We start from the raw sequence: 26,086 nt of genomic DNA, 5'->3' as shown, positions 1-26,086 counted from the left end.
TACAAATCCCCTTTTTCCTGCTGAAGTGTTGTTTTCCGATGAGGCATCCTTCACAAGGGAAGGAATTTTCAACACGCATAACGACCATATCTGGGCGGTCGAGAACCCGCATGCAATACGACGTCGTGCAGCACAGATTCGATTTTCGGTCAATGAATGGGCCGGTATTATGGGAGATCACCTCATCGGACCTTACCTGTTACCGTGTCGTCTAACCGGACCTATCTACTTGATCTTTCTGCAGCAAGTATTGCCACAACTTTTGAGAGATGAACAGATTTCTGCATCGACGCAACAGACAATGTGGTTCCAACACGATGGAGCCCCTGTCCATTATAGCGGAGATGTTCGTAACTACCTGGATGTCACATTTGGTCAACAGTGGATCGGACGTGGTGGTCCCATGCGTTGGCCTGCTCGGTCATCCGACCTATCATGTCTTGATTTTAATTTCTGGGGTCATATGAAATCGCTAGTTTATGACACCCCTGTTGACAATGCTGAGGAGCTGGTTGCAAGAATCGCAGTAGCTGCCGAAGAAATTCGAAATTCGCCTGGAGTATTCCAGAATGTTCGGATGTCCATGCGTTGGAGATGTGAGGCGTGCATTGTAGCCCGTGGAAGAAACTTCGAACACTTACTTTAATCCATGTACCTTTTGCTTCTTTTCATGTATTATTAAAACGATTTCTCACTTACGGTCTCTTTTCTTTTTATGGTGCTTCTGTGTACAACACCGCTTCAGGAAAGCATTTCCGACCCTACATTGCTATATGATTTCGAGTTGTCAGGATGTACCCTACCCCTCTTAGAAGTTCTGAAACGTTTAACTGAAACACCCTGTATAATCAGTATATGGGGTTCGAAAAGTCTGCAAAAGAGTAGTATCTAGTTGTTTGGCTACAAGATCTGCTCTTTCATTTCCTGTAATCCCAGAATGACCTGGAATCCAGCAGAATGTCACAGTTTGGTTTGACTCATTACACACAAGTAATTTAGAATGGATTTGTTTTATTACAGGGTGAGAGGAGTTGGTATTACTATTTATGGCAGAGACAGCACTGAGCGAGTCAATGTATATTAAGGCAGATGAAATTAGAAGCTGAGTAATCTGACATAGGGCCAAGTTAATAGCATAAAGCTCAGCAGTGAATATACTGCATTCTACGGGTAATGAGACAGAAGTGGTGAATGATGGAAAGATTGCCGCTACTTGGGTCTCAGTTTTTGATCCGTCTGAATAGATCTTCCCGGCCTGTGAATTAGAAGCAGAGTGATTTTCATGTAACTGAGCGATATTAAAGGGACACAAGGTGTTATTTCCCCACTTTTGGAAATAGTCATCGTAAATTGCAGGGATATTTGTCCACGGTGGATCAGGCTGTGTTATGTCCTGATATATATTGTCAATTTCAATATTCGACGTTTGAGTTAGTTCTTGAAGTCCAAGTACAGCAGGTCTCTTTTCATTTGGTTTACTGTTGTAAAATGGGTACCATTTAGTATTGTACAGATATCTCCAATTAGGATGAGAGGGAAAATTGCGGATTTTTCCTGCATACATCAAAAGCAATGCTTTCGATGTTCCTCCGAAGATGTAAGGGAGGTTCGTGGGCTTCAATGTAAAGGCTCTGGACCGGGGAAGTTCTTAAAGCCCCTAAAGAAACTCGAAGGGCCTTGTGCTGGATGGTATTTAATCGCTCTAAACTACTCTTCCTCGCAGAGTCATACACTGGAGAACCGTAGTCCAAACGGGACCTGATGAGAGCTCTATAAATATGGATAAGAGTATGCCTATCAGCGCCCCATGACATGGATGACACATACCGAAGGATATTCAATTTCTTCAAGCAGATGGTTCGAAGATAGGCCACATGTGCTTGAAAGTTCAGTTTTCTATCTAGTATCAGGCCAAGAAAGCGGACAGTGTTAACCAGAGGAACCGACACATTTTTTATGTTTAACTCAGGATCAGGATGAAATGATCGGAGTTTGCAGTAATCAGTGGTAGTGGATTTCTGTATGTCTTATGATTTTTCTCATCTAAAGAAGCAGCACAGTGGTATTTTTCCCAGTTTGCTTTGCAAAATTTCCATTTTATACTTCACTTATAGGTTGCGACATCATTTGCTAGTAGGTGACAAACAACTGGGTAATGATTTGATTTGATTTGATTTGATTTTGAGTTTATTGGCGCAAAAACAACTATGGTCATACTGCGCCAAGAAACGATTAAAATAACAATAAAGATAAATTCTGGTAACCTTTAAAAAGGTTACCTCGTCAAATTGTTATTTATATATGTGTGTATATATTAATTGCTTTTAAAAATTTAAAAACTGCCGACACGTGGTCGTTGTCTGATAAAATCTGACTGAGTGTATAAGGCTCAGTCGGATGAGTTTGTTTGTTTGTTTGTTTTATGGCGCATTAGCGTCTAAGGCTATAATGCGCCAAGTCAAAAAGATGTAGAATATAAAATTTAAATTATTTGTATATTATTTTAAAAGAATATACGATTTAAAATGTTCATGTAGTATAAAATGATAAAAATATTTTAGATTGAATTATTTAGATTAATAAGTTGTAAAAACTTAAAAATAGCTGACATATTGTCATTGTCGTTTAAAACCTGTCTGAGTGTATAAGGTTCAGACAGATGGCTAAAACATAAACGGCGGTCATTATAAAAGGACGGACATTCAATTAAAACATGACGGACTGTTAAAATGGTGTCACAATTTCTACACATAGGACGATCGTCTGCCCTCAGCAGATAGCAATGTGTCAAGTGACAATGTCCTATGCGGAGCCGAGATAGAACAACTTCCTCTTTTCGGCTCCTGCGCAGACTAGACTGCCAATGTTCAATTACAGGCTTAATCTCAAATAACTTGTTTGTAGTCTGTCCATGCCAAGAGTGTTGCCATTGGGATATCAGTTTCTTTCGAATTACTTGCCTGTAGTCTGTATAGGGGACTGACAGGCAAGAGTTAAATAGGTTCGCTGATTTGGCTGCAGTGTCTGCCAAATCATTTCCTGAGATCCCAATGTGGCCTGGGATCCAGCAGAAACGAACATCAAATTTGAATTCTGCTAGGGAGTGCAGCTTCTGCTGTATCCGGGTCAGGACAGGATGAGGGTTGAACCCCATCGATGATAAAGCCTGTAATGAACTCAGAGAATCGGTATATATAATATATTTTTTGTAGTGGCTGGTTCGTATGCGATCTAAGGCTAGCTCAACCGCATGCAGCTCTGCAGTGAACACACTGCATTCGTTGGAGATCTGCTCAGATACCGTGGTATCTGGGAAAACAGCTGCAGATCCGACAGACAGTTCTGACTTCGAGCCATCTGTGTAGATGGGCAAGAAGTCAGCATGTTCCGAGCGATCAGCTAAAAAGAGCTGCAGGTAGACGGTGGATGAAGTATTGTCCTTTCTCCAATTGTTAAGGGAGAAGTTGCAGTTTGGGACACGAGCATGCCAGGGTGGAAAAGGTTGCCCCGGTGATGGGGAAACATTGTCTAATGTGATGTTCAAATCGTTGAGTAGCCTTTGGATACGAATACCGAATGGTTGATTGGCAGTCTGGCGAATGTTGTACAGATTTTCCCAACGTGGCTGAAAAACGGGTGTCCACGTCGGATGGTCTGGCAGGGATTTCAGTTTTAAAGCATACTGTAGAGACAACTGTTTCCTGCGAAGCGATAACGAGGGCTCATTCGCTTCGACATAGAGGCTATGGACAGGAGAAGTTCGAAATGCTCCTGTGGCAATACGGATCGCCTGATGGTGGATGGGATCCAGCCATCGGAGTACGCTGAGTCTAGCGGATGCGTATACCTGGCACCCGTAATCTAACTTAGATCGTACGAGTGCACGATAGAGGCGCAAAAGGGTACATCGGTCAGCGCCCCAGGAATGTGAGGAGATTGCACGTAGGATGTTCAAACCTCTCGTGCACTTCGCACGTAGTTGACGGATGTGTTCTAGAAAGGTCAGCTTTTTATCGAATATAAGCCCCAAAAATCTGGCCTCAGGTACTACTGGGATAGCATTTTGTCCAAGCCTCAGTTCAGGTTCAGGGTGAAGATTGCGCTTTCTGCAAAAATGCATGCAAACAGTCTTTTGTGCAGAGAACCTGAACCCGTTATTCGCTGCCCATGAGTTCAAATGGTCAATGGCACGTTGCAGTTGCCTCTCAATTACCCTCATGGTGCAGGAATGACAGAATATGCTAAAATCGTCAACATAGAGGGCACAGTTTACAGTTGGAGGAAGTTGTTCTGTAACGGAATTCACTTTAATGGCAAAAAGCGTAACACTTAAAACGGATCCTTGAGGTACTCCCTCCTCTTGACTGAAGGAACGAGAGAGTGAGGATCCCACACGAACTTGGAAAGATCGATTGGCTAAAAAGTTTTTAATAAAAATGGGGAGTTTCCCCCTAAGGCCAAGGCTATGTAAATCTTTTAAAATGCCAAATCTCCAAGTTGTGTCGTACGCTTTTTCCATATCGAAGAACACTGACACTAGGTGTTCTCGTTTTAAAAAGGCATCTCGAATGGAAGTTTCGAGCCTGATTAAGTGGTCCAAAGTTGACCTATTCCTACGGAAGCCGCACTGAAATCTGGAGAGGAATCCATTAGCCTCCAAATACCAGATAAGGCGGGCATTGACCATTCTCTCCAGAATTTTGCACAGACAGCTAGTCAGAGCAATAGGACGGTAGTTCGTTGGGATTTTGGGATCTTTTCCTGGCTTAGGAAAGGCAAGCACGATTGCCTTATGCCAGGAATCCGGAAACTGCTCTTCTTGAAATATTCTGTTATATAGAAAAAACAGTTGGTCCATGGATTTTTCAGACAGATGTTTGATCATATCATAATGGATAAGATCTGGTCCGGCAGCACTTGCCTTGGTAAGAGTTAGAGCTGTTTTTAACTCTTCCGTGGTAAAGGGCCCGTTATAGGGATGAGACCTCCTTGATTTAAAGTTAATTGGTTGCTTTTCACATTTATCTTTCCAGACCAGAAATTCTGGTGAGTAAGCAGATGTTGACGAGATGGTAGAAAAAGTCTCCCCAAGTGCATTGGCTATTGCAGTTGGATCTGCAATAACGCATCCATTATACTCCAGGACCGATGAAGGGTGCGATGCATATTTACCCTTCATTTTTCCGGATTTTGTCCCATATAGCTTTACTGCTGGTTGACTGGGTAATGGTGGATGTAAAGCGGACCCAAGATTCCTTTTGGCTCTGACGACGAATATATCGCGCTTTCGCGCGTGCACGTTTGAAGGCTAAGAGATTGGCTGTGGTAGGATATCGTCGGAATATCCCCCAAGCTTTATTTTGTGCCTTTTTTGCTGCTGTGCATTCGGTATTCCACCAAGGTTTTGGAAATGGCGGAAACCGGGTAGATGTTTTCGGAATTGTAGCTGCATCTGCATGGACAATGCTTTCTGTGATGTACGCCACTGCATCATTGATAGGCTCCCGACTGACTGTACTGACGTTAAAGTCTACCAGGTGTTGAAAGGTGTTCCAGTCAGCCTGATCAATCTTCCATCGTGGTAACCTAAAAGGTGAACATGGCGTCACTTTAAGTAGGCTCGTTATCACGGGGAAGTGATCACTCCCATAAAGATTCTCCTCTACCTCCCAAGTGATTGAAGGAAGGAGAGAGGGGGAACATATAGAGAGATCAATAGCAGAGAACGTACGGGTAGGCATGTGAAAAAAGGTGTTAGTTCCCACATTTAGAAGGGATAGGTCATTGTCATTGAGCACATGCTCTATGACACGTCCCCTTCCATTAACGTTTGCACTACCCCACAGGGTGTTATGTCCATTGAAGTCGCCCAGGAGTAAGATAGGCGTAGGCAGCTGCACAATGAGATCATCAAGGTCTCTCTGGGAGATATCAGCCCCAGGTGGCACCTACACTGAACAGACTGTTATTAAAAACCCTACCGTAAGGCGAACCGCTACCGCTTCTATGTTGGTGGTGAGCGCAATAGTTTGATATCGGGTGTGGTTGCCCAGAATTATAGCAACACCCCCATGAGCAGGTCCATCGTCAGTTCTGTCCTTTCGAATGATAGTAGTGTTACGAAGCGAAAGGTTTTCGTTTGGCTTCAGGTATGTCTCTTGTAAGCAAAAGCAGACAGGCTCATGCTTTCGCAGAAGGGCCTTGATGTCATCATTGTTTCGCCGGAATCCACGGCAGTTCCACTGTAGGAATTTAGCCATTATTTTGGCTTGGTGGGTCCATCAGGCGGCTTCCGAGGTGCTGAGGGCTTACCTTTTTCAGTCTTGGATTTATCCTTCCTGGGGAAGTACGGACGCTGTCCAGTGTCCATTTCCTCCTCAGCAAAGAGCTCCAAGACTGAGTCTTCTTGTACCTCCTTCTGCTCTACACCCATCTTTTCTTGGGTTGTAGGTGGTATGTCACCTTTCTTATTCTTTTCTTTCGTGATTGCTTTTGTTATTTGTGGAGCATTAGGAGGTACTGATATAGGAGTGGCAGCTGATTGGTCCTTCTGTGCAGGTTTTTGGGAGCTTAACAGATAGCGGGCGATGGGAGTAAATGATTCTTTTGGAGGGATGGACATGTCCGTCTGAGTTCCAATGGAACACCTCCCTGCTACCTTCTGGGCGTAGGTAGGTTTTTTGATGTTGAGAGGTTTCACTGCTTTCCTTGCCTCCTGGTACGATATGTTTAGCTCTGCCTTCAGCCGTTGAATTTCTTTTTCTTCTTTCCACCTCTGGCATGCTCGTGAATAGGCTGGGTGTTCGCCTTCACAGTTAATACAGGTGGGGTTTGCGGCAGAACATGCTGTTGTTTCGTGGTCCTTTGCACCGCATCGAGCGCATGCAAGGACTCCACGGCAGGCCATTTGTGAATGTCCATATTTCTGGCATTTAAAACACCGTAAAGGGTTTGGAACATATGGACGCACTGAGCAGTTGATGTAGCCAGCTTTAATCTCATCAGGAGGTTTGGGAGAGTTAAAAGTCAGGATAACACTCCTGGTTTTAACAAGTTTCCCATCCCTACGCGCACTAATTCTCTTGACGGCTATAACTCCCTGAGGTTTCAGTTCCAAGCAGATTTCCTCCTCGGTTACGTCGAGAAGGTCCCATTCCGAAATGACACCTCTTGATGAGTTTAGTGTTCTATGTGGTGTTACTGTTATGGGTAGTCCTCCGATTGATGTTGGGTAGTCCTCCGATTGCAGACTGCCTGTCAGTTCTGGTTTCAATTAAGAGGTCTCCAGAACGGAGCCTCTTAACTGACTTGGGTGAACCTGCTAACCCATCTAACCCTTTCTGTATGAAGAAGGGCGACATTTTGCCAATCGGTTTTTCTGTGGTAGAATGAATTATTAAAAATCTTGGAACAGGCCCTGATGATATTTCTGTTCGCTGCCTCTTTGTAGCAATAATGCTATCTGATTCATTGTCTAAATTTTCAGATAGGGACCGGGTTGGGGCCCCTGAAGGAGTAAGTTTATCAGGATTCATAGAGATTATTTAGTTGTTCAGTGCCCGGGCTCCCCACCCACCACGGAGCCCAAAGGGACGCCCACTACCCGGCATGCTTGATTGATTGATTGATTGGTTTGGTTTTTTATGGCGCATTGGCAGCTGTGGCCATAATGCGCCAAGACTAGGTAATATTTAAAAAGTTTAAATTCTCGGTGACCTAATTAGTAAGGCCACCATGTCGAAATATATAATAATGTAACAAAAGCATAAATTAAATACAATTAAAAACTTTTATTAATTTAAAATAGCTAAAAACAGCAGACACATTGTCATTGTCAGATAAAATCTGACTGAGTGTATACGGCTCAGTCAGATGGTTAAAAGCGGTAAAACGGATATTGCTAAAATCTGGACAGTCAATTAAAAGGTGTCTGATAGTTAAAGTTGTACCACAGGACACACACATAGGAGAGTCATCAGCCCTCAGCAAAAACGAATGAGTCAAATGACTATGTCCTATGCGGGTCCGGGCAAGAACAACTTCCTCCTTACGATTCCTGCGCAGACTAGACTGCCACGGTTCGATTACAGGCTTTATACAATATAGTTTATTCCCAGTCTGTCTATTCCACAAATCCTGCCATTGGGAATGTATCTTTTGCTGTATTGTTTGCCTGTAGTCTGTATAGGGGACTGACAGGCAACGGTTATTATTTGGAATTGCTGATTTGGCTGCGGCGTCAGCCAAATCATTTCCCTTAATCCCAATGTGGCTGGGAATCCAGCAGAAGCGGATGTCATATTCACGTTTACGGAGGAAGTGAATCTTCTGCTGAATGCTAGACAGAACTGGATGAGAATTATATTTCACGGTTATTAAAGCCTGTAACACGCTGAGAGAGTCAGAATATAAAATGAACCGTTGGTGTTGGCATTCACTAATGTGATCCAAGGCTAACTCTATTGCGTGCAGCCCTGCAGTAAATATGCTGCATTCAGAGGGAATCTGCTCCGATGTAGTGCTGTCTGTAAAGACAGCAGCAGATCCCACATATGATTCCGACTTCGAGCCGTCTGTGTAAACTGGCGCGAAGTCAGAATATTCAGCTCGGTGTGCTGAATAAAGCTGCAGGTAGACAGACGATGGAGTGTCCGACTTTCCCCAATTTCTAAGGGACAAGTCACATGCCGGAACATGAGCATGCCAGGGTGGAAGGGGTTGCTTCGGTGTTTGAGCAACTTTGTCTACCTTGATATTAAGTTCTTTGAGTAGCTCTTGGAGACGAATACCAAAAGGACGATTGGCAGTCTTTCGAGTGTTGTACAAATTTTCCCATCGTGGCTCAAAAACGGATAGCCACGTAGGATGGTCTGGCAAGGATTTTAGTTTTAGAGCGTAGTTTAGAGACAATTGCTTACGTCGAAGCGATAACGGCGGTTCGTTTGCTTCGACGTATAAGCTCTGGACAGGAGATGTTCGAAATGCTCCAGTAGCTATACGGAGGGCCTGATGATGGACAGGGTCCAGCCAACGAAGTACACTGTCTCTGGCCGAATTGTATACCAGGGACCCGTAATCAAGTCTGGATCGTACAAGTGCACGGTAGATGCGTAGTAGGGTGCATCGATCGCGCACCCCAAGATGTAGAGGAAAGAGAGCGCAGAATATTCAGCCCTCTTGTGCACCTTGTGCGGAGTTGACGGATGTGATCCAGAAAGGTTAACTTCTTATCAAATACGAGTCCCAAAACTTTTGTATCCGCCGCTACTGGAATAGCATTATGTCCGAGCCTTAATTCAGGTTCAGGATGAAGATTACGCTTGCGACAAAAGTGCACGCAAACGGTCTTCTCCGGCGAGAACCTGAAGCCATTAGCAAGTGCCCAGGAATTAAGGCGATCAATGGCTTTTTGCAGTTGTCTTTCAATAACCCTCATGTTGCATGACTGACAAAAAATGCTAAAGTCATCAACATAGAGCGCACTGTTTACGGTTGGAGGAAGTTGTTCTGTGATGGAATTTACTTTGATGGCGAAAAGCGTGACACTTAAAACTGATCGCTGTGGTACTCCCTCCTCTTGGCTAAAGGAACGAGAGAGTGAGGATCCCACACGAACTTGGAAAGATCGATTGTCTAAAAAGTTTTTAATAAAAATGGGGAGTCGTCCCCTAAGACCAAGGCTATGCAGATCTTTTAAGATGCCAAATCTCCAAGTTGTGTCATACGCTTTCTCCATGTCAAAGAACACCGACACCAAGTGTTCGCGTTTTAGGAAAGCATCCCGGATGGATGTTTCCAGTCTAATAAGATGGTCCAAAGTGGACCGGTTCCTTCGGAAGCCGCACTGGATATTGGAGAGAAGGTCATTTGATTCTAAGTACCAAATTAACCGAGAATTGACCATTCTCTCCAGGATTTTGCACAGACAGCTAGTCAGAGCAATAGGACGATAATTGGTAGTGACTTTTGGATCCTTTCCTGGCTTAGCAAAGGCAAGAATGATTGCCTTGCGCCAGGAATCCGGAAACTGCCCTTCGATAAAGATTCTGTTATACAGAAGGAGCAGACAATCCATAGATTTTGGTGAAAGATGTTTAATCATGTCATAATGGATGCCATCTGGTCCAACAGCACTTGCTTTGGAAAGAGCGAGGGCTCTTTTAAGTTCCTGAATAGTAAAATCCCCGTTGTAGGGATAGAGGCCCTTGGACTTAAAATTAAGTGCTTCTCTTTCCAGTTTATGTTTCAGGACCAGGAACTCTGGGGAATACGAAGATGTTGCAGAGATGTTAGAGAATGTTTCCCCAAAAGCATTGGCTATTGCAGTTGGATCTGCAATAGCGCATCCATTATAATCTAGGATTGAAGAAGGGTGGGATGTATATTTTCCCTTCATTTTCCGGATTTTATCCCAGACTACCTTAGAATTGGTAGTCTGGTTAATAGATGACGTAAAACGGATCCATGATTCCTTTTGACTCTGACGGCGAATGTAGCGTGCTTTGGCTCGTGTGCGCTTGAAGGCTATTAGATTAGCAGTGGTAGGATATCGACGGAATATCCCCCACGCTTTGTTTTGGGCCTTTTTTGCTGCTGTGCATTGTGAATTCCACCAAGGTTTGGGAAATGGTGGAAACCGGTCAGATGTTTTTGGAACAGCTTTCGCAGCTGCTTGGACAATAATTTCTGTGATGTACTTAACTGCATCATTGATAGGCTCCTGACTGACTGTACTGAGGTCAAAATTTGCCTGATGTTGGAAGGCATTCCAGTCAGCCTGATCAAACTTCCACCGTGGTAACCTAAAAGGAAGACATGGTCTCCCACTGTGTAACAAGGTTATCACAGGGAAGTGATCACTTCCGTATAGATTCTCCTCCACTTCCCAAGTGAGTGAAGGGAGTAGATGTTGTTGTTGTTGGGTTTAACGACACAAAGGCTACTTGGGCCATATTGTGTCTTCTAATAGTGAATATGAAATAATATCTATATTTTATGATATATTTGTATCCGGTTTAGGAAAGTATATAGTTCCTTTTTATTAGAATCATCTCCCAGAATCTGCAATAAATTTATTGATGACTGTGTTTTAGCAATTGATTTAAAAGTATCTAAGCGGATGTTCTGAAGGTGGGGACAGTCCACTAACAAATGGCGAATGGTCAGTTGTACTTGACATGATGTACATTGTGGAGCGCTGTCATTAGTTAATAGATAGAGATGAGTGAGATAAGTATGCCCAATCCTGAGCCTTCCTAAAATTGTTTCTTCTCGTCTGCTTTTCTGGAAGCTGGAGGGCCACAGCTTTGGTTCTGGTTTTATTTGGAATAATTTGTTTTCTGGATAACTTCTCCAGATTAATGACCAGCTATTGTAACATCTTTATGGATGATATGTTTATAATCAGTATATGGGGATCGAAAAGTCTGCAAAAGAGTAGTATCTGGTTGTTTGGCTGCTAGATCTGCTCTTTCGTTTCCTGCTATCCCAGAATGACCTGGAATCCAACAGAATGTTACAGTTTGGTTTGACTCATTACACACAAGTAATTTAGAATGGATTTGTTTTATTACAGGGTGAGAGGAGTTGGTATTACTATTTATGGCAGAGACAGCACTGAGCGAGTCAGTGTATATTATGGCAGACGAAATTAGAAGTTGAGTAATATGCCCTAGAGCCAAGTTAATAGCATAAAGCTCAGCAGTGAAGATACTGCATTCTACAGGTAATGAGACAGAAGTGCTGAAAGATGGAAAGATCGCAGCAGCGCCTACTTGGGTCTCAGTTTTCGATCCATCTGTATAGATCTTACAGGCCTGTGAATTAAAAGCAGAGTGAGCTTCATGTAACTGTGCGATATTGAAGGGACACAAGGTGTTCTTTCCCCACTGTTGGAAATAGTCATCGTAAATTGCAGGGATATTTGTCCACTGTGGATCAGGAGGTGTTATGTCCTGATATATATTGTCGATTGCAATATTCCACGTTTGAGTTAGTTCTTTAAGTCTAAGTGCAGCAGGTCTGTTTTCATTTGGTTTACTGTTGTAAAATGAGTCCCATTCGGTGTTGTACAGACATCTCCAATTCGGGTGGTAGGGAAGACTGCGGATTTTTGCGGCATACATTAAAAGCAATGTTTTCCTCCGAAGATGTAAGGGAGGTTCGTGGGCTTCAATGTAAAGGCTCTGGACTGGGGATGTTCTGAAAGCCCCTAGAGAAACTCGAAGGGCACTGTGCTGGATGGTATTTAATCGTTCTAATGTACTCTTCCTCGCAGAGTCATACACTGGGGAACCGTAGTCCAAACGGGATCTGATGAGAGCTCTATAAATATGGATAAGCGTATGCCGATCAGCGCCCCAAGACATGGATGACACACACCGAAGGATATTCAATTTCTTCAAGCAGATGGTACGAAGATAGGCCACATGTGCTTGAAAGTTCAGTTTTCTATCTAGAATCAGGCCAAGAAAGCGGACAGTGTTAACCAGAGGAACCGACACATTTTTTATCTTTAACTCAGGATCAGGATGAAATGACCGGAGTTTGCAGAAATGAGTGGTAGTGGATTTCTGTTCAGCAAGATGGTATCCATTGCGTAAAGTCCACGATTCTATTCTGTTTAGAGTAATTTGTTACTGTCTTTCGATAGTATTCATATTTTGTGATTGGCACGATATGGTGAGGTCATCTGCATACATATATACTTCAATAGTTTTTGGAAGATCTTCCAATATATTGTTGACCCTAATTGCGAATAGGGTTGGACTCAGTATAGAACCCTGTGGGACACCCTCTTCTTGAATATGAGATGCTGATAGGAAGTTTTGATATCTGACTTGAAAGGTACGTAACTTTAAAAAGTTCTGAATAATTTGAGGGAGATAGCCTCTCAACCCTAACTGATGCATATCTGTGATAATACCATGACGCCATGTGGTGTCGAATGCTTTCTGAATATCCAGGTTGACCATAACTAAATGTTGTCTCCTGATGAAGGCGTTACGTATGTTGGATTCAATTTTGACAAGTAAATCTAGGGTGGACCTGTTTTTGCGGAAGCCATATTGGTGATCAGAAAGCAGATTTTGGGATTCAAGAATCCAGGTGAGCCTCTTATGCACCATCCTTTCGAAGGTCTTGCCCAAACAGCTTGTCAATGATATTGGTCTGTAATTTTGAACTAGAGATGTATCTTTTCCCGGTTTTGGTATTGCACAAATATAGGAATGACGCCATGAGAGAGGATATGTGTTTTCTGAGAAGATCCTATTATAAAATAGCAATAGTATGTACAGATCAGCTTCACACAGATGTTTAAGCATTCTGTAGTGAATGCCGTCTGGTCCTGCTGCACTATTTGGAGATTTACTCAAGGATTCTTTGAGTTCAGCTATAGTAAAGGGCTGGTTATATGGAAGTGGGTGATTAGTTGAAAAATTCAATTTTTTTCGTTCTTCATTAGTTTTAATTCTCTGAAAAGCAGTCACATAAGTGGTTGAGGCGGAAGTATTATAGAAATATTCTGCTAAAGCATTTGCGATGTCAGTAGGAGAAGATAGGTCCTGCCCATTCCACTGAATTATTGGAGACTGTAGAGGTAGAAATTTTCCATTGAGAGCTTGTATTTTTTTCCAGATAATCCGAGTGTCAGTATTTTTGTTAATAGTTGAGGCGAACTTAATCCAGGAGTCACGTTTTGCTTTTTTCCTAATTTGTCTTGCTTTGGCTCTCAGTTTTTTGAAAGCTATAAGGTTGGCAGTAGTGGGGAATTTGCGAAATTGGTTCCAAGCACGGTTTTTTTCTACTTTCGCTATGGTGCAATCTTGATTCCACCAATGGTTTTGGTGTACCCGCTTGCTCTGGTTGGATTTTGGAATAGACATTTCAGCTGCTGATAATATATGGCTGGTAATGTGTTCGGTTACTTCATCAATATGTTGTTGCTGTACATACTGTTTGTTTAATAGGACACAAGTACAGTAGTTTTTCCAGTCTGCTTTGTGGAAATTCCAAGATATACGGGCTTTGGGGCATGATACGACCTGTGTTTGAAGTGAGCTGATGATTGGAAAATGGTCACTGTGGAATAGATCGTTCAACACCAACCATTCCATACTTGGAAAAAGAGATGCTGAACAGATAGATAAATCTATGGCAGATGTTGTGCCTGCAGGTAATTGAACATACGTTGGAGAGCCAGTGTTTAATACAGTCAGATTATGGTTATCTAGGAATGTTTCAATTAATTGGCCTCTCTTATCCATAGTGGAGGATCCCCACAATGGATGGTGACCGTTAAAATCACCGAGTAAACAGACAGGAGGTGGCAGTTGTGTTAAAAGGTTGTCAAGTTCAGTCTGGGTACAAGGATAATTAGGTGGTATATAAACAGATGCAAGGGTTAATGATATTCCCATTGCTATCCGAACTGCTACAACTTCTAGGGAGGTTACTAGTTGGAGATGTCTTGATGGTATGGTAGTTTTGACAAGAATACCTACCCCTCCACGAGAAGAGTCAGAATCCCTGTCTCGCCTAAACATAGTATAGTTTTTGAATTTGAGTGAAACTTTTGGTGATAAAAATGTTTCCTGTAAGCATACTCCTAATGCGTTAGTTTGTGTGAGTAAATCATTCAGGTCATCTATATTACTGCGTAATCCTCTGCAGTTCCATTGTAGGAATTTGTTCATTGCTTGGGTTTATTTGACGAAGATTGATCTGACTGTTTTTTCTGAGGTTTCTGCCTGCTTAGTTTTGATTTTTCATTTTTGGGAAAGGTTGGGCGTCCTTTATCCATGGTATCATTGGCATGTAATTCTAGGACTGTGTCTTCGTCCTCTGACTGAACTTCCATTTGAATGTTGCTATAGCATGATTTCATTGTCTTTTGATTTTCAACACTAACAGATTTTGTTCTTTCGGGCAAGGTTGAGATGGCATCAGTTGGGATACTGATTGGCGTGTTGCTGGTTTCATTAACTGTAGATTTTTTATTGCACGTTAGCATGGTTTTGGCCCAGGTGGCAAATGAAATGTTTGGTTCTATGGAGCATCTGTTTGAGTTGAAATTGACCGGCTGTTTTTAGAGACCGATGCGTATGATCGGCTAGGCATGGTTAACAGTATTTGCTTCCTTGCTTCAGGGTATGTGACTTTATGCTCTACCTTATATTTCTGGATTTGTTTGCCTGTTTTCCAAAGGTCACATGCTTTAGAAAAGGCAGGATGGCTTCCTTTACAGTTAGGGCAACTAGGAGTGGCAGCTGTACAGTCTCCTTGGGAATGCTCCTTAGAGCCACAAATAGGACACACAGCATCGCCTCGGCATGCCGTCTGAGAATGGCCATACTTCTGGCACTTAAAGCAGCGAATGGGATTTGGGATGTAAGGCCGAATCTTGCAGTTTAAATAACCTGCTTTAACAGAAGATGGAAGAGTCGGAGTACTAAATGTCAAAATGACGGACCTGGTTGGTAGTAGGTTCCCATCTTTTTTGGTCATTATTCTCCGCGCATGAGTCACTTTTTGTTCCCTCAGTTCTTGTATTATCTCTTCTTCTGACACTGATAGTAAGTCCCATTCGCTGATAACGCCTCTAGAGGTGTTAAGAGTGTTATGGGGCGTAACTGACACTGGAATACTGTTAAATGATGTTAATTTTAACAGCTTCTCTGAGTGAGTTGTCTTAGAAGTTTCAATTAGAAGGTCTCCAGATTGGAGACGCTTAACCATTTTAGGAGATCCACAAACCGATTCTAAACATTTCTGTATAAGAAAAGGCGATAGTTTGCCAACAGGTTGCGTGGATAATGAGTGCATTATAAGAAATGCTGGCACGTCATTATTCTGATTTTCCGTCCTTAGTCTCTTTGGACGATTGGAGTCATGGTCAATGTCAGGAATTTCTGACCTTGAGCTCGAGGGCTCTAACAGTGGATAGTCACTTATATCCATGTCGGCTCCTTTTGGCCCTGGGGGTTTGTCTTTACCACCCAGGTTACCGGCCCCGCCACGGGGAGGCAGGAGCAGTGCCACGAGGTGAGCAAGCGGCTATTAGTTGTGTTAGTAATAAAGAAAACGAAACTGAAAGGTTTCTTTCCTTTCTGGGCCTTTGCCTACTTCTTGCAGAACAAAAGAGCTACTTAAATATAAAATGAGAAAAAACGGTATTCAGAAATAAACAGAATATATACAATGGCAAAAGCTCTTTAGATAGCTCGCTTTGGAAAACGCACTGAGATCGCTTGGCCACGGAACGCTTGGCACCCGGGGCCGAAGGGAGTAGAGAAGGGGAGCAGATAGAGAGATCAATGGCAGAAAACGTACGGGTAGGCATGTGGAAGAAGGTGTTTGTTCCAGTATTTACAAGGGAAAGGGCATTGTCATTGAGCATACGCTCTATGACCCGTCCCCTTCCATTGATGATAGCACTACCCCACAGGGTGTTATGTCCATTAAAATCCCCAAGAAATAAGAAAGGGGGCGGCAACTGCGTTACAAGATCATCAAGGGCTTCCTGGGAGATGTCAGTCCCAGGTGGCAAATAAATAGAGCAGACCGTTAATAGAAAACCCACTGTAAGGCGAATTGCAACAGCCTCTATGCTGGTTGTAATTAGCAAGGGCTGAACTGGGGTCTGATTACTCACAAGGATAGCCACTCCTCCATGAGCAGGACCATCCGCAATTCTATCCTTACAAAAGATTGTGATGTTATGCATGGTGGGATCATCGTTTGCTTTTAGATACGTCTCCTGCAAGCAAAAGCAAACTGGCTCGTGCTTTTGCAGGAGGGCCTTGATGTCATCAGTATTTCGCCGGAATCCACGACAATTCCATTGTAGGAATTTAGCCATTATTTTGGCTTGGTGGGTCCATCAGGCGGCTTCCGAACTGCTGAGGGCTTAATTTTATCAGTCTTGGCTTTATCTTTTTTGGGGAAGAATGGACGCTGTCCCGTGTCCATTTCTTCCTCCGCGAAGAGTTCCAAGACTGATTCATCCGGTACCTCCTTGTGCTCGACATCCATTGTTTCTGTTTTATCTGTTAGCTCTTTACCACTTGGTTTTGGTAGTGGTGGAGCACTCGGAGGTACGGATATAGGAGTGGCAGCTGACTGTGTTTTTTTGGTGGGCTTTTGTGAACTCAATAAATAGCGTGCAATCGGAGTGAATGACTCTTTTGGTGGTTTTGATTTTGATTTGATTTGGTGTTTATTGGCGCAAAAACAACTAAGGCTATACTGCGCCAGGAAACGATTAAAATAACACTAAAAATGAATTCTGGTAACCTTTAAAAAGGTTACCTCGTCAAATTATTTGTATATATATATCAATGTGTAAAAGCAGTATAAGTTTAAAAATAAATGATCCAATTTATATATGTGTGTATATATTAATAGCTTGTAAAAACTTAAAAACTGCTGACACGTGGTTATTGTCTGATAAAATCTGACTGAGTGTATAAGGCTCAGTCGGATGAGTAAAAGCGGTAAAATATATATTGCGAATATCGGTAAAATTAACGCAATCTATTAAAATATGCTTTATTGATAAAATGGTGTCGCAAGACTCGCACATAGGAGGGTCATCAGCCCTCAGCAGAAAGGAATGTGTCAGATGACTGTGTCCTATGCGGAGTCGAGCAAGAACAACTTCCTCGCTCCGAGTCCTGCGCAGACTAGACTGCCATGTTTCTATTACAGGCTTTATTTGATATAATTTATTTGTTCTCTGTCTCTGCCATAGTTCTTGCCATTGGGAATATATCTTTTTGCGTATTATTTGCCTGTAGTCTGTATAGGGGACTGACAGGCAACGATTATGAGTGGGTGTTGCTGATTTGGCTGCAGCGTCAGCCAAATCATTTCCCTTTATCCCAATGTGGCTAGGAATCCAGCAGAAGCGGATATCAAACTTGCATTCATGAAGAGAATGTCTCTTCTGCTGAACCCGACAAAGAACTGGATGAGAATTATATCTCGTAGATAATAAAGCCTGTAATACACTCAAAGAATCAGAATATATTATTGACCTTTGGAATTGACAAGTTCGAATGTGATTCAAGGCTAGCTCTATAGCATACAGCTCTGCAGTGTATATGCTGGATTCGGGAGGAATCTGCTGAGATATTATAGTGTCCGGAAAGACAGCAGCAGATCCTACGCACGATTCAGACTTCGAGCCGTCTGTGTAAACGGGCAGGAAGTCTGAGTGCTCAGCTTGGTGTGCAGAGTAGAGCTGCTGGTAGACAGATGAAGAGGTCTCAGACTTTACCCATTTCTTAAGGGAAAAGTCGCACGGTGGGGGATGAGCATGCCAGGGTGGAGTAGTTTCTTTTGGTGTTTGTGCCACCTTGTCTACCATGATGTTAAACTCACTGATTAGCTCTTGGATACGAATACCAAAAGGTCGGTTGGCAGTCTGACGGTTATTGTACAAGTTTTCCCAACGTGGCTCAAAAACCGACGTCCACGTAGGATGGTCTGGCAGGGATTTCAACTTTAAAGCATAGTTTAAAGACAACTGCTTACGTCGAAGGGATAACGATGGTTCATTTGCTTCGACGTATAAGCTCTGGACAGGAGATGTTCGAAAAGCTCCAGTAGCGATACGGATAGCCTGATGGTGGACAGGGTCTAGCCATCGGAGGACACTATCTCTAGCTGAAGAGTATACCTGGGACCCGTAGTCTAATTTGGGTCGTACAAGTGCACGGTAGAGCCGTAGTAGGGTGCATCGATCTGCTCCCCAACGCGTTGAGGAGAGAGAGCGGAGGATATTGAGTCCCCTCGTGCAGTTTGTACGAAGTTGACGAATATGTTTGAGAAAAGTCAACTTTTTATCAAACACAAGTCCCAAGAATTTTGTGTCTGACACTACTGGGATAACATTTTGTCCGAGCCGTAATTCAGGTTCAGGATGAAGATTACGCTTGCGACAAAAGTGTACGCAAACGGTCTTCTCCGGCGAGAACCTGAAGCCATTACCAAGTGCCCAGGAATTAAGGCAATCAATGGCTTTCTGCAGTTGTCTTTCAATAACCCTCATGTTGCATGACTGACAAAATATGCTAAAGTCATCAACATAGAGGGCACAGTTTACAGTTGGAGGAAGTTGTTCTGTGATGGAATTGACTTTGATGGCAAAAAGCGTGACACTTAATACTGATCCTTGTGGTACTCCCTCCTCTTGGCTGAAGGGACGAGAGAGTGAGGATCCCACACGAACTTGGAAAGATCGATTGGCTAAAAAGTTTTGAATAAAAAAGGGGAGATACCCCCTAAGGCCAAGGCTATGCAGATCTTTTAAAATGCCAAATCTCCAAGTTGTGTCATACGCTTTCTCCATGTCAAAGAACACCGACACCAAGTGTTCGCGTTTTAGGAAAGCATCCCGGATGGATGCTTCCAATCTAATAAGATGGTCCAAAGTGGACCGGTTCCTTCGGAAGCCGCACTGGATGCTGGAGAGAAGGTCATTTGATTCTAAATACCATATTAAACGAGAATTGACCATTCTCTCCAGGATTTTGCACAGACAGCTAGTCAGAGCAATGGGACGATAATTGGTGGTAACTTTTGGATCCTTTCCTGGCTTAGGAAAGGCAAGAACGATTGCCTTTCGCCAGGAATCCGGAAACTGCCCCTCAGTAAAGATTCTGTTATACAAAAGGAGCAGACAATCCATAGATTTTGGTGAAAGATGTTTAATCATTTCATAATGGATGCCATCTGGTCCAACGGCACTTGCTTTGGAAAGAGCGAGGGCTCTTTTGAGTTCCAGAATAGTGAAATCCCCGTTGTAGGGATAGATGCTCCTACATTTAAAGGTGGGTGCCTGTTTTTCGGTTTTGTATTTCAGGACCAGGAACTCTGGGGAATACGAAGATGTTGAAGAGATGTTAGAGAATGTTTCCCCAAGAGCATTGGCTATTGCAGTCGGATCTGCTATAGCGCATCCATTATAATCTAGGATTGAGGAAGGGTGGGATGTATATTTTCCCTTCATTTTCCGGATTTTATCCCAGACTACCTTAGAGTTGGTAGACTGGTTAATAGATGATGTAAAACGGATCCACGATTCCTTTTGACTCTGACGACGGATGTAGCGTGCTTTGGCTCGTGCACGTTTGAAGGCTATAAGGTTGTTCGTGGTGGGATATCGGCGAAATATCCCCCACGCTTTGTTTTGAGCCTTTTTTGCTGCTGTGCATTGTGAATTCCACCAAGGTTTAGGAAATGGTGGAAACCGGGCTGATGTTTTTGGGATAGCATTAGCAGCTGCTTGGACAATATTTTCTGTGATGTACTTAACTGCATCATTGATAGGCTCTTGACTGACTGTACTAAGATCAAAATTTGCCTGGTGTTGGAAGGCAGTCCAGTCAGCCCGATCAATCTTCCACCGTGGTAACCTGAAGGGAAGACATGGTCTCCCACTGTGTAGCAAGGTTATCACGGGGAAGTGATCACTACCGTATGGACTCTCCTCCACTTCCCAGGTGAGTGACGGGAGTAGAGAAGGGGAGCAGATAGAGAGATCAATGGCAGAAAAAGTACGGGTAGGCATGTGGAAAAAGGTGTTTGTTCCAGTATTTAGAAGGGAAAGGTCATTATCATTGAGCATACGCTCTATGACTCGTCCCCTTCCATTGATGTTAGCACTACCCCACAGGGTGTTATGTCCATTAAAATCCCCAAGAAGTAAGAAAGGGGGAGGCAGCTGCGTTAGAAGATCATCAAGGTCTGCCTGGGAGATGTCAGTCCCAGGTGGCAAATAAATAGAGCATACAGTTAATAAGAATCCCACTGAAAGGTGAATTGCAACGGCCTCTATGCTGGTTGTAATTAGCAAGGGCTGCACTGGGGTCTGGTTACCCACAAGGATAGCCACTCCCCCATGTACAGGGCCATCCGCAATTCTATCCTTTCGAAAAAATGTGATGTTGTGCATGGTGGGATCATCATTTGCCTTTAGATATGTCTCCTGCAAGCAAAAGCAAACTGGCTCGTGCTTTTGCAGGAGGGCCTTGATGTCATCTATATTTCGCCGGAATCCACGACAATTCCATTGTAGGAATTTAGCCATTATTTTGGCTTGGTGGGTCCATCAGGCGGCTTCCGAGGTGCTGAGGGCTTACTTTTGTCAGTCTTGGATTTATCTTTTTTGGGGAAGAATGGACGCTGTCCCGTGTCCATTTCCTCCTCCGCAAAGAGTTCCAAGACTGACTCTTCGGGTACCTCCTTCTGCTCGACATCCATCTTTTCTTGGGTAGTAGGGGGGACTTCCCCTTTTTTATTCTTTTCTTTCGCAGTTACCTTTGGAACTTGTGGAGCATTAGGAGGTACCGATATAGGAGTGGCAGCTGATTGGTCCTTTTGTGCAGGTTTTTGAGAACTTAATAGATATCGCGCGATGGGAGTGAAAGACTCCTTTGGAGGAATGGTCATGTCCGTCTGAGTTCCGACGGAACATCTCCCTGCTACCTTCTGGGCGTAGGTAGGTTTGTTGATATTCAGGGGTTTGACCGATTTCCTTGCCTCCTGGTATGATATGTTAAGCTCTGCCTTCAGCCGTTGAATCTCTTTTTCTTCTTTCCACCTCTGGCATGCTCGTGAGTAGGCGGGGTGTTCGCCCTCACAGTTAATACAGGTGGGTTTTGTGGCTGAACATGCTGTTGTTTCGTGGTCCATTGCACCGCATCGAGCGCAGGCAAGGACTCCACGGCAGGCCATTTGAGAATGTCCATACTTCTGGCACTTAAAGCACCGTAAAGGGTTGGGAACGTATGGACGCACTGAACAGTTGATGTATCCAGCTTTAATCTCGTCAGGAGGTTTAGGAGTGTTAAAAGTCAGGATAACGCTCCTGGTTTTAACAATTTTTCCATCCCTTCGCGCAGTGATTCTCTTGACGGCAATGACTCCCTGTGGTTTTAATTCGGAGCAGATTTCCTCCTCGTATACGTCAAGAAGGTCCCACTCCGAAATGACACCTCTAGAATAATTGAGTGTTCTGTGTGGTGTCACTGTTATAGGGATTCCTCCGATTGATGTTACTCGGAGTAGATGTTCGGATTGCCTGTCATTTTTAGTTTCAATTAAGAGGTCTCCAGAACGGAGCCTCTTAACTGATTTGGGAGAACCTACTAACCCATCTAACCCTTTTTGAATAAAAAAGGGCGACATTTTACCAATCGGTTTTTCAGTGGTAGAATGCATAATAAGAAATCTTGGGACAGGCCCTGATGATGGTATTTCCGTTCGCTGCCTCTTTGTTGCGATAATATTATCTGCCTCTCCGTCTAATTTTTCAGATAGGGACCGGGTTGGGGCCCCTGAAGAAGTAAGTTTATCAGGATTCATGAAGTTTATTTAGTTGTTCGGTGCCCGGGCTCCCCACCCACCACGGAGCCCAAAGGGACGCCCACTACCCGGCATGCAATAAATGCGCTCGGGAGTGGGACGCCAGGGCTACCCAGACACTATACCCGCACCGCCGCCAGCCTGAATCGTGTCCCTCGGACCATGAGGGTAGGGGCGTGGCATTGACACGGTTGACCCTCGCAGGCGAGCCTACTAGCCGATTGATCCTAGCCGGGCCTTCCAGGACCACCCGTCTTGTCGAAGCAGGGGCCAAAGTGGTGTATTGAAGCTGGGCCCCTCAACCACCAGGATCCCCCTTTCCGAATTTCCACGGGTCGCAGCGCACGGCAAACACGCCGGATTCCATTGATGTAAGCCCGGAACCTAGGCTGTGGGCGTTGGATCCCAGTGATGCTAGTCTGGAAGTCCAGCAGCGTCACTGGGAGGTCCCCTCACCACGTACAGGTGCCCACGTCGAGGGGACTGGGTAATGATCACTGCTATAGGGATCATCGGAAACAGACCAGTCAAGGAGAGGAAAGAGAGCTGGGGAACAGATGGTGAGATCAATTGCATAGGTAATCCCTGTTGGTAAGTGGACATGGGTGTAAAATCCCTGTTGGTAAGTGGAAATGGGTGTTAAGGTCCCCCATCCAACGGAAAGGAGATAATTGTTCAATTAAGTCCTCAAATTCTTGCAGTGTACACGCATGATTAGGTGGAAGGTAGAGTGAAACCATAGTCAAGGTAATTCCAGTCACGATGCGTACTGCGACTGCTTCAAGGGCTGAATATGCTTGGATGGAATATTAGAGTCAACAAGAATGGCGACTCCTCCATGAGCTGTAATGGTTTTTCGATCTTGCCTATATACATTGTAGTTCTTGATTGAAATACTTATGTGCGGAATTATGTTTGTTTCTTGCAAACAGATACTTGCAGGGCATATACGGAAATAAAATCTTTGATATCGCTTAGATGCCACGATATGCCACGACAATTCCATTGCAGAAGTGTACACATTATTTGGGCTTCGTACCTGACTCCGATGAGATGCTTGTTTTAATCGATCTGTTTTGATTTTTTTTTTCCTGTTCTGGGGAAGCTTGGTCGGCCACCACTGTCCACATCATTTGCGTAAGGTTCCAGAACTGTTTCATCTTCTTGTTCCTTTTCATCAATTTCCATAGTGTCAGTATTTTTTTCGTATTTTTTCAACAGGTTTGGTGGGATTTGTACTGCTTGTTGGTGTTGGATCTTCAGCATCTGGTGAGATTACAATGTGTGTATTAATTGCCTGGTCAACTTTTGGTTTTGTTTGTAAAAGAAGATTACGTACCCAATCCGCTATTGAGATGTTAAGTGGGACTCTGATGTCAGTCTGTATTGCAATTACCTTTGTTTTCTGCACTGTTTCAGCTGCTGCTGCATATGATCTCACTGCTGGAAATAGTGGTATCTGCTTTTTGGCTTCTTGATATGTGATCTTATGTTCAGTTTTATATTTTTGAACTTGCTTTTCTCTTTTCCATATATTACAGACTCTGGAATAGGCAGGATGATTTCATTTGCAGTTTGGGCAGCGAGGAGACTGTGTATTGCATTTTCTACAAGTATGTTCTTTTGAGCCACAAGTGGCACAAATAGCTTGTCTTCTGCATACTGTTTGGGAATGGCCATATTTTTGACGCTTGTAGCATCTTATTGGATTGGGGATGTAGGGCTTTACCTGGCAATTCAGGTACCCTGCTTTGACTGATGATGGTAGAGTTGGAGTACTGAAAGTAAGTATGATAGTGCGGGTTGGAATGAGGTCTCCATCCTTGTTAATAATAATAATAATAAGATTCTTTATTAACATAAATTTTATACACTAGTGATTCCTTACACAGAAAGCCAGAGGAATCTTACAATTAGTTGTTTATACAAGTGATTTTGATTTATAAAAAAAAATAAATAAATAAATAATAATTAACAGATCAAAGCAAAGATAATAGTCAAAATGTAAAAATGAATCAAGTAGTAATTACAGCGAAAAAGGACTACAAGTTGAGCAGAACATGAAATTACATCGGCCAACTAAGATCGGCACTTACATAAATGTCCTTTACAAACAGCAAGATAGGACAAGATGCCATCTCGGTATGCCTTGTCTGTCGTCCACAGGTCGATGTCGATGTTGAGCGAGTTGAGTGTTTAGTGTCACATTAGGGAAGTGTCTCTTGAAATTCTGTAACCGCTGGAGCCTTGAGCATAAGGAGGGAGTACTACGGAGATGTCCGCCTGGCAGGACTGGAATCGAACTAAGGTATTGCTATAGTATCAGCAGCATTTTGTTGATGATTTCAGAGAGATCTTCAATGGAAAAGACCTTAGTTCGATTCCAGTCAGTGACGACAGGAATTTTCATGGGTATTTTTCACAACGTGGCTGAGTTAGTCTCAGGCGAGGGTAGCATGGCATTTCTCTTGGAAACTCGTGTTTTTCGTCCGACTACAGAACACATGCAGTTTGCAGACATTATGTACTGCGCAATATGTCTAAGTCGCTGATGCGTCTAAAACCCTACAACAACCAACATTTCTAATACGTTTCAAACGAAAAAGGTGGTGAAGAAAGAGCCAGTATACTCGCGCTAGATAATCGTACAAGATATCGTTCAGTCACTATCACTTGGCACTGTGCACACCGCCATTATGATTTCTTTTTTTTTGTAGTCTAAAATGTAAGAGGCTACTGTATTTAAAAAAATTAGTAAAATTAACTTTATTAATGAATATTCGTGTATTTAAAATGCATTTATAATACTGATTAAGAACTGAATATAAAAAGTTTTTCATACTTATTAAATAAAAAAGCAAATTAAATTAATGTATTTTACTGAAAAAAAAATTAATGGAGAAAATAATTTACCCTAAGAAGAAGAAGCTGTTCACTGAAAATGTAGCATTCGAAATAGCCTGAAATGCGAAATCTTTCGAGATTTCTTTAGCTCTGAGCACCTCGCCTGTTGAAGGACAAAAACACAAATTAATTTAAATTTATAATAATATTTTTTTTAAAGAAAGAACATAAAAATAAATTTATTGGAATTAGAAATTAATTACATTAATCAGTAGATAGATAAATAAATATGCCAACATGGCTAGCGACCCGACAAAATTTTACTACTTTCGTGTTCTTAGCTGATCAGTCATCAAGTTTTTAATATTACCAAGTAGGTAGTTGTGATGCTTTCTTGGTTGCTGTAAAGCTAGAAGAGTTGTTGTTTGGTTGGGTTCTTTTCCTGGCTTTGGGAAAGCGAGAACGGTTGCCCTAAGCCAAGAAACGGGAAATTGATCCTCCAAATAAATTTGGTTGTAGAGATGTAGCAACAGCTCTAGAGAGTGAGATGGAAGATGTTTTATCATCTCATACTGAATTTCATCTGGCCTTGCGGCACTCACGTTCGAGGTAGCAAGTGCAATGGTTAATTCCACTTCACTAAAGGGTAGGTTATAAGACTCGGCTTTGCTTGAAGGGAAGTTCAGTTTTTGTTTCTCCACTTTCTTCTTTAAAACTAGGAACTCAGCATAGTATGAAGTTTCAGCAGATATAGTGGAGAATATACTCTCCTAGAGAGTTGGCAATAGCAGTTGGATCTGCTAATGTACAACCATTATGTTGTAACATAGATGAGGGAACTGATGTGTATTTACCCTCATCTTCCGAATTT

At 43.0% G+C, this 26,086-nt stretch overlaps 1 protein-coding gene across 1 annotated transcript in view; it reads right to left on the bottom strand.

The window, feature by feature from the left end:
* LOC150087175 (nose resistant to fluoxetine protein 6-like) overlaps nt 1-26,086 on the bottom strand; it is a 472,773-nt gene that overhangs the window by 364,096 nt on the left and 82,591 nt on the right. The window contains exon 7 of the mRNA XM_090373004.1: nt 25,285-25,378. Within this exon, the coding sequence (XP_090229130.1) occupies nt 25,285-25,378 (94 nt within the window). The remainder of the gene's footprint in view (nt 1-25,284; nt 25,379-26,086) is intronic.

The sequence above is a fragment of the Mastigoproctus giganteus genome, chromosome 4 (assembly GCF_048544385.1).
Source record: "Mastigoproctus giganteus isolate SK-2022 chromosome 4, ASM4854438v1, whole genome shotgun sequence".
In the NCBI taxonomy this organism is placed as follows: Eukaryota; Metazoa; Arthropoda; class Arachnida; order Uropygi; family Thelyphonidae; genus Mastigoproctus; species Mastigoproctus giganteus.
This window is presented reverse-complemented; position numbering and strand designations above follow the sequence as displayed.